We start from the raw sequence: 9,910 nt of genomic DNA, 5'->3' as shown, positions 1-9,910 counted from the left end.
ATTACCAATCCTAACATTTTTTTTAAATGCTTTCACCGTTGAATCTTGACCTGACTTTAATAATGTGCCTAAAAAAGAAAAATATTAATTAGTTAATTATTAATGTCTTGATATGCTAAATGAAAATTATTAAAAAAAATAATAAATATATTTAGTAATGTAAAGATATTAAAAAATACAAAAAAATGTACCAAAATAAATGAGATTTTCCCATCGATCTCAACTATAAAATTTTTAAATCTATTTTATTTTATTTAATGTTACTTTCTAAAATATTATTTATTTAATTAAGGTTTAATTTTTTTATTCTTGATATCAAATTTTAATAAAGAATAAATAAATAAAATATATCATTTTTTAATTAAAATTAATGTAATTAAATATAATTAATCAATTTTTTTAAATTAGTGTAAATCAATTTTTTTATGTTTGAGATTGAATAGAGTATTAGCAATAATAAATGATAAATATTAATTAGTATTATTAAGATATTAATTATTAGATGCATAAAATTATGTTATTCCTAGTGTAGTGTGCACACCTCAGCTTTACTATGTGGGTTCAACTAAATTAACCGAAATCTTTCCCCTGAAAATTACGAAAGTACCCCTATCCCAGCCCCACCGTGGTTTCTGAAAAGCGCTCGTTGGTCGAGACTCCTCACTCACCAACCTGTCACACACACCACATTCTGCCATTGCCAACCAAACACCTCTCTACACGCTGGCGTTAGCCATGCTCCTCTCGCATTTATTACATTTACTCTTTTGCCACTCCTCCTCCTCCTTCTTCTATTTACTTTCCTCACCCCGCATTCAACACCGCCACTCAAGTTTTTTCAACAACCCGCTTCCCACGCCACTGCTACTTGCTACTACCATTTTTTTTTTCCTTTTTCCTTTGAACAAAACGATGTAGAAATATGCTCTACTATGCTTGTTTTTGCTATTAGCATTGTGTCTGTCTTGCGGAGCCTTTTTTTTTAACTCCTCCGAGCTTTGTCGTTTCGCTTCTTCTTCTTTTTTTTTTTTTACAATATTACAATATTTTATGTCATGGAAATTTGAACCCCAGATTCTCTCCCCTACCTCCCCTGCCCTACGTTTCTTTTCTCTTTGATTATTAGTATTCTTCTTTTCTCTTTGAACCCCAAATGCTGTGGGAATGGAAACAACCACGGTGTATGACTTGCACTGCGGCGGAGAAGAAATGTTGATAATGCTTCAATAGGATTTCTCATTGCTCTGTTTTGTTAAAGGTCCTTTTCTATTACTATTAGAAAAGTGTTGTCTTTTTTATAGCCATTAAATGATTCTTTTGGTTTACTTATTGGCAGGGTCTATTACATTATATTCATATATTCACCTTCTCTTCTATCCCATTTCTACCTCTTTTTCTTCCATCTCTTTTCCTTTCTTGTTACATCATTCATCACTTCTTTCTTCTTCTTCTTCTTCTTCTTTTTTATCTCTTTTCTTCCCTCCCAAATCAATCCCATATGGGGTGAACTTATATTAAAAATAATCGATTTTTTCTTTACGTTTTTTAATTTTATTTTGGGAATATGGTGGGTAGACACCGAGAGAGTTCACAAAAGAAAGTATAATAGGGCTGATACAGAAGAGATAAAGCCATAGAAGAGAGAGAAATACTAGGTAGAGAGAGTTTTAGAGAAATGATGAGTTATTTAGAGTGATAAAGTGTTCATGTGTTATTCTTTATTTTGACCCCATCGCCTTTTTGTACTTTTCTTGAAATGATGTATACGAGGATTAATAAAGAAGTGTGCTTTGCTTTGCTGGGTTGTTTTATGCTTCCAAACCCTCTTGTAGTGCAAACTCTGTGTGTGTGTGTGTGATTTCTGATTCTCTTTGTGTGTTGATATTATCTTTGTCTTGTAGGTGAGAGGGGTTGCACTGTCTCTAGTGAACTCTGAATTTCTAAGTGTGAGATAATGATGGATGGGCGGCGGCATTCGGTCGATATTCCAATTTCCAAAACTCTTGTGGCACTGAGGAGAGTCAGGTCATTGAGGGATCCAACCACTAATTCCATGAGCAAACTCTCTTCTCTGGTTGACAATGTGCACTGGGAAAACGGTTCTGGCAATGAGATTTCCCTGCGGTTTTCGGATGCTGCTGGGCCATGTGATTCTGATGATAATGCTGCTTTCAGATCAAGGAATTTAGGTTTCAAGGGACATAGGAAGCCGGATGATGCTGATTTTTTATTGAATCATGGCCTGTTGAACTCAAGGTTGAAGCCTAGTGGGATGATGTCTTGTAAGGATGATCAACAAGATGATGAAATGGTTCACTCTAAGCCTAATCTGCAGTGCATTTCAGGAGATAAATCACCCAGTGAAAGCTGTGGTAGCAACCTTGGGGGTAAAGGATTGGACTTGTCTTGTATTGTGCTTCCAAGTAATAATTTCAAGGATGGGGATTCATGCTATATAGAAACTGCTAGATCATCTCAATTAGGGAGAACAGATTACTCCAAGTCAGCCAAAAAGTCTCTACGCAAGAATCAAGTAAAACCGTCGGAGGTAGCGATAAGTATTGCTAGCAATGAAGGCAGTCCATGTCCTTCTGGTTATGATGCTTTTTCGCCTTATAGTGCTAAAGTAGGTATAAATCAAGATGTTGATGTTTTAGATAACAATGATGATGGATGTGGAATAAGCTGCTGTTGGTCGAAATCACCAAGGTTTAGAGAATCAAATCTATATGGTGAGATAGAAGACCGTCCCTTGATATCTCATCGAGTTGATGAGACGGATCTTGAAGCACACAGGAGCATGAGACACAATGGTGGTGGGATTAGTCCAACTTTGGAAACTCCTAGAAGTTTGTCTATGAAATTCAGGCCTAAATCATTTAGTGATTTGGTGGGACAAAATGTGGTAGTAAGGTCTCTTTTGGCTGCCATCTCCAGAGGAAGGATAACATCATTTTATCTCTTCTATGGTCCACGCGGCACCGGCAAGACATCCGCGTCTAGGATGTTTGCCGCTGCACTGAATTGCCTGTCTGTTGTGGAGAAAAGGCCATGTGGTCTATGCAGAGAATGTGTTTTGTTATTTTCTGGAAGAAATAAAGATGTTAAGGAAGTGGATTCTGTGACAATCAATCGCGCGGAACAGGTTAAATCCCTTATCAAGAATGCAAGCATCCCTCCGGTTTCCTCACGTTTTAAGGTTTTCATTATTGATGAGTGTCAGTTATTGAATGGGGAGACGTGGGCAAGCATTTCAAATAGCCTAGAGAACCTTTCTCAACATGTGGTTTTTGTGATGATCACTCCTGATTTGGATAAGCTTCCTCGAAGTGCAGTTTCCCGGGCTCAGAGGTATCACTTTCCGAAGGTTAAAGATGCCGACATTGTATGCAGACTAGAAAAAATTTGTGCCGAAGAAGGCCTTGATTTTGAACAGGATGCTTTGGACTTTATCGGTGCAAAATCCTGCGGTTCTGTTAGGGATGCAGAAATGATGCTTGATCAGATGAGCTTGCTTGGTAAAAAGATCAATATTTCTTTAGCTTACGAGCTTGTAAGTCTAGTGCTTTTGTTCCATTCATGTGTTTACTACAAACTAACCTCATTTTTTTCCTCGGTATTCTGGCTTACCCCTTTAATGTTCTGCAGACTGGGATCGTTTCCGATGATGAGTTGCTTGATTTGCTGGATCTGGCTTTGTCATCTGATACATCGAATACAGTTATAAGAGCTCGGGAGCTGATGAGATCAAGGATAGATCCTTTGCACCTTGTATCTCAGCTGGCAAATCTCATTATGGACATCCTTGCAGGGAAATGTGAAAATGGTGGTTCTGACGTCAGAAGTAGATTTTCTCGGAGACACAACTGTAAGTGCTTAATGCATAATCTGTCATATTCTGTTTAGCTTTTTGTAATTACATTGGCTGTTTAACATTTTTGCAGTACATGGTTGTGTTTCTCTGACTGGTTATTTTCTCTATCATAGCTGAAGCTGATCTTCAGAAACTAAACAATGCATTGAAAATACTTTCTGAAACTGAGAAGCAGTTAAGAAATTCGAAGAATCAAACAACATGGTTCATTGTAGCTCTCCTACAGTTAAGCTCTGTAGATTGTCAATCTGTGGATGCAAATGATACCAAGTTGAGTCTTAGAGGTGCATGCAATGGAGGTGAGCTTGATTTTTTTCCTTTGTTTATTACATTATTTTCAATTCCTTTTCTCCATTGGTGTTTGGCAGAATGGAGTGGTTTTGTCAGCTAGAAGATTCTAGTTTTCTTTATTCCTTAAATAATATGGATATAAAAAATGTTGATATCTGCAATACATTATCTACAGGGCAAAGGTTGGAACATGTTACTACAGGCCTTTGTGATAACAAGTCATACAGATTAGAACCAGAGGATCACAAAGGAACATTGGATTCCATTTGGTATAAAGCTACAGAGATGTGTCACTCTAGTCAGCTCAAAACTTTTTTCAGGAACAAGGGGAAGTTGTCTTCACTTCATGTTGATGGCAGTACAGCTTGTAATTTTCTTTATGTCTTGTCTTGCTACTCATTTTCCATTCATTTAAAAATTTCTTGCATCATAGTTTAACTGCTTTCTGATGATATTTTGGTGTTTTTGTCACACTTTCTTTGAGAATTTTTGCTTGTTAAAATTGTCTAATTGATTGATTTCTTTTAAGGAATTTCCAGTATCTTCCCTGTAATTTGCATTATGGATTTTTCTCATCTTAGTTTACTACCCTAAAAAGAAAAAAAAAGTTTTGCATTATTTATATTTATGATTTGGATTTGCACAAGTATGTGCTATCGAATGCCAGCTTCTTTTCCATAATCTTTGACCTAGTGTTATAATGTGAATATACTGCACTCCTTTTAGTTTTACAGTCCCAAATATACTTTGTACTAAGTAATGAGTAATGAATGAACAATACTCTTAATTTTCAGGTCTTGCTATTGCCGAGTTGGAGTTCCACCATCGCCACCATGTATCCAAGGCTGAGAAGTCATGGAAAGCGATTGCAAGTTCCTTGCAGTTCATATTGGGTTGCAACATTGAGTTGAGGATCACCTATGCACCGTGTGCTTCTGATTCCAAGTATGCCAAACTTAGATCATCTTTCAGTATCTTCGGTTGCTCTCGCAGAATTCGTCAACAGAAGTCCTTATCATCTAATGAACAAGCAAGTGAATCAGATTACGCTGACTACACCTCGGAAAATCCCATGATGAAGGATAGAATTTCTACCTCTGATTGTGGAATGGATGCTGTAACGGCTTTGAGGAGTAGCGAAGGGAATTTGCTCAGCTCAGGAGAAAGATTTTTGAATAGGTCATTTCAAGAGACTAAGAGAACATCAAGTGCTGAAGTGGATTTCTCTAAAGAAGAGGGATACAATTGTGCACATCTTGATCCATCAATGCTTGATTCAGATAATAACCACCAATCTAACTGTTTTCCTAAAACTCTTTGGCTTCAAAAGAAGTTCCGATCTTCACATTCATCCAAGTTGACTTTTCAGGGTATTCAACCACAGAAAGATTTTGTTATATCTGTCCCAAAAATGTGTGCATGTTCTGGGACATATACCTATGCTAACGAACCCAGCATTTTTTCAAGTAGTTGTAAGAACTGCACCAAAGCCTCAGAAAAAGTAGGTTGAGTAGTTATGCATTTTTGTGCTACTCTTTGGCATTGTTATAAATTGTTGAGGACTTAAATTACATAGAACCTAGCATAGTTGAATAGAATGAACTAAAATTTCCAGTCATGTGCTTTGATTTAGTAACTCTGAAATTGATTACAAATGTTGAAAATTCATCAAGCTACTGGTACATATATTGAAATGTTAACATCTAGTGTTCTCCATTAAATAAGGGCCATGGACTTGTGGTCGAAAAAAGTTTGGGTTTGTATGTAGATGTCTATCAGATGTATGCGGATGAACTGGTGTTTGATGAAGGTGCATCCTGTAAAAATATACATACACTGATCTAAACATGCAAATAAATTTAGATAGCATATTTAGATCAAATAGCGGAAATTAAAAGAATTACGAGCGTACCTCCAGCCATTGCAAATTGAACGGAAAGCGACGCACACACGAACCTGAAAGACAGTTTTGTTCTTCCAGACCCTTATTCACTCTGAATAGATGGTGTATTTTTTCTGAATAGAGAAGTGGGTTTGGTGATACAAAACTGAGAGCACCCCATCCTATTTATAGAGTCTGTTCATCACAGAGCTACGTGAGATGATGGGTACGTGATTTGTTACTGAAGGTGGTTGCAAATATATTTTGCAAAGATATGGGATGAATGTGGATGGAAAATGGAACAGATTCAAAATAACTAATTTTTTCAAAAATAATAAAATTAATTAATTAAAAGAACGTGGAGGTGAACGTGCACTTCCAACACATCCTGCTAGCTTTTTATGGAAAACAAGAATTGTTTGCTGGCAGGGATCATATTGACCTTACATAAATTGTGGTCAATCATTCATGCATGTTAATTGGAAAAGGCTTAAATATATTTTATTTTAAGCTCTGTTTGGTTTTAGTCTTCGAAAAAAAAAATTGTTACTTTTAGATTGCGGACATTTTTTTAAGTTTTTTTTATATAGTTTTTACCAATAGTTTAGTGTCAAAATAAAGAATATTAGTTAAGATAATTAAGGTAATGAAAAAATATTTTATTTAAAAGGGATACAAACATAGTGAAAATTGCATTGAGAATAAGTCTTGTCAGCAATTTCTATTGATTTCTTTTTAATTTTTTGGGTTATGATATTTTTTTTATGTAATTTTCATCTTATGTATATTCATTTTTAGTCAAAATATTAGTTGGGTTTCGTAAATTTTTAGATTTGTAAATCTAATGGAGAATGTGACTCAAAATTGAAAAACATTAGTGTTACTTAAAGATTATTTTACAACTTTTTATAAAAAAAAAAAGATCAAATTGCAACCTAAAAAAGTTAAGGGATGGTGTGATTAATTAAGTCTTTTTTTATTATAGGCCAAATGACCTAGGGTCATTTATATTATTTATTTTATTTAATGGTACTTTATGTTTTAAAAAGTTCATTTTGATCCTTTATCTTTTTAAATAGATTCAAAATAATCTTTTCTTCTATGAAAAATTAATAGTGTTAATAATTATAAATATTGGCGACTAAAAACCACTAAAAATGTGTTTATCAATTTCTCTTCCTCCTTTCTCTTCAGACAAAAATCTTTCCTCAAATTCTTAATCCCAAAACCCTAACTCCTTCCTAATATTAGTACTATACCTCCATGTGGTGGGGCGGCAACCTATAGAGGGGTCCATTAAGAAGCTGAAGTCATCGCTCATCATAATGCAGGAGAGCGCCAACACGCTCCGTGCCCACATCCTCGAAGTTGCTAGCCACTGCAACGTCTTCGAAATCGTCACCAACCACATGTGTCATTGCTGGCGTGAGATATTTATCCTCAAAGGCAGCGTAATGATAAAAAATATGAGTCTACAAAAGCTGGCATCAACAAGCATGGGGGATGAGTCTCAGCATATAACGTCGTGATTACCACCACCGACCTTCTCCTCCCCAACCTCAATTTCTCTTATCTGTTCTTGTTTCATTGTTCGAGATTTATTTGTTAGGTTTAATAATTTGATTTTGGATTCTAGGGGCTTTGAATGTGTGGATCAGATTTTGGGGTTTTTTAAACTTTTGATTTTGAACTATCATTTTTTTTTGCGGATTTGTTAAAGTTATATATGTGCACTTGCTATTATAGTTTTTGGGTAATTTCAAATGCTAGATTTGAGTTGTTGTGGTTGTCATTTAGTTCAATGTGTTTTGGAAATGAGAAATGATCTTATTTTGAATTACTAATAGGGTCCTGGGTTTGCAAAGGAGGAAGGAGATAGAAGATGAAGGAAAAAAACTCATATTTTGTGGCGATTTTTAATCGTCAATATCTTTAGTTCATTAATTATATTAATTTTAAATGGATGAAATGACTATTTTGAATTAATTTAAAAAGATAAGAGACCAAAATGAATTTTCTAAAAGATAAAAGATCAAACTGAACTAAAAAAATAAGATAAAAGACCAAATATGTCATTTTACATTTTATTATAAAAAGGTACAATGTTAGAAAATAAATTTATTGAATTGAAAATTAAGAATATTAAAAGAAATAAAATTATTGTCCATAATATATAAAAATTCAAAATAAACTATATGTAATTATTTTTTATATCAAGTAATAAATACATTATTTCATTGACTTACACACCTAAAACTAATCTAATTATCTTATTTTAAATTATTCTTGATTAACTTAATTATACTAATTAATATTCTCTATTTTGTTAGGCATGTTAGCACTAAACTCACTAGATGATAAGGACTAAAAAAGAACTGATTAAATGTCATGGAAGTCTATATTTAACAAGATATTTTAATTAATTTTTAATTTTTTTTACTAATTGAAAATTTTGTTTGATTGTTCGGCAAACAAATTTTTTTTAATAGTTTCTTAATAACTTTTAACATTTAATGACAGGCAAATAATAAAATCATAATTTATTTAAAAAATATAAAAAAATAAATAAATATATTAAGGATAAAAGTAGAAGAAAATATAAAAAAAACTAGAAGTTAATGTTCTACAAAATATACTTAGAGTAAAGGTTAAAAAATGTTAGATGTTATTAAAAAATTTGTTTATTAAACAATCAAATAAATGTTTTAACTTGTTTATGAAATATCTCGTCGAACACCACTTTTATCTCTTATCTTAGTGTCTTCAATATATTAATGCAAATTTTCTTAAGTAGATTGCATTAAAAATTAGTAATATTAATTGAAAAATATTCATGCCAACATAAGTTCTTTCTTTGGGTATGTAAGCTTTCTCTCTTGCTCTTTCGCTCTTTCTATCTCTAATATACTTGTTGTCTTAACATTCGTGGAAGGTGTGAGCAAGTTTTATAAATAGATTTCGTCTTACACTCTTAAACAATGAATCTGAAATGAATTATTTTTCAGATTGTAATTATTAAATATCTGAATTGTTATATTAGATAATGTCTCTTGATCTGAAATGTTGAAACGAACCTTTTAAGAATTGAATTATTTTTCATAAAAATTGTTATATTCAATAAGTGTGTGAACTGGGATATGTTTGTCCTTTCACTTGTTCTTGGAAGGTGAGCGAGTTTCGCGAATTAATTTCCCTTTGATTATAATTTTTTTCTTAAATAATGGATCTGAAACATTAAAATAAACTTGAATTATTAAAATTTATTTTCTTTCTTTTTTTCCGTTAAATTATAATGTTGATTTTCTTATAATTCATAATATGATATTTTTGGTCTCATATTTCTATAATCAACAATTATGATATTGATAACAATTGAACCTATCACCCTTTATATAATAACAATGAAATAAATCACTATGTTATTTTATTTGGTTAATTTTATAAACAATATTTTCTTATCGTTATGTAAAGAGTTATTATTTTTTATATGGAGATAAAAATTTAGTAACTTTATTTAATTCTAAGCTTCTTACAGGGAGCCTTTCTATGTTCTATAAAAAAAGAGTATGAGGAATGCTATTCCGTAAAAGTTAAATTGTAGGAATCGCACAAATCAATTATATGGATGATTTTTTTTTCCAAAATAAATATCAATTAAAAAATTATTATAATAAAAGATAAGTTTATCGAGCATATAGCAGGGTTTTTTTTTTACCTCATTTACATTTTCTCTCTCCTGTAGTTTCTTAAAATACACCACTTTCAAAATAAATACTTAAAATACACTTGTTTTTCTTCATGGTGAGGTGGGGTTGGGAAACCCAATTTCTCTATGGTTTTGTTTCCTTTTTTATTCAAAAAAT

At 32.7% G+C, this 9,910-nt stretch overlaps 1 protein-coding gene across 2 annotated transcripts; it reads left to right on the top strand.

The window, feature by feature from the left end:
- Window positions 1-687: 687 nt before the first annotated feature.
- Window positions 688-5,783, top strand: LOC114416320 (protein STICHEL-like 2). 2 transcript variants are annotated; one of them, XM_028381188.1, is made up of 6 exons: window positions 688-1,258; window positions 1,902-3,553; window positions 3,649-3,868; window positions 3,988-4,173; window positions 4,341-4,532; window positions 4,960-5,783. In XM_028381188.1, the coding sequence occupies exons 2-6, from the start codon at window positions 1,955-1,957 to the stop codon at window positions 5,673-5,675; spliced, it is 2,913 nt and encodes a 970-aa protein (XP_028236989.1). In that variant the 5' UTR covers window positions 688-1,258; window positions 1,902-1,954; the 3' UTR covers window positions 5,676-5,783. The 2 variants fall into 2 exon arrangements, with proteins under 2 accessions (XP_028236989.1, XP_028236990.1); XM_028381189.1 differs by lacking the exon at window positions 688-1,258 and having other exon boundaries at window positions 1,482-3,553.
- Window positions 5,784-9,910: the final 4,127 nt, after the last annotated feature.

Source organism: Glycine soja, chromosome 6, assembly GCF_004193775.1.
Source record: "Glycine soja cultivar W05 chromosome 6, ASM419377v2, whole genome shotgun sequence".
NCBI lineage: Eukaryota > Viridiplantae > Streptophyta > Magnoliopsida > Fabales > Fabaceae > Glycine > Glycine soja.
The sequence above is the reverse complement of the archived record's forward strand: the minus strand, read 5'-3'. Positions and strand labels throughout refer to the sequence as shown.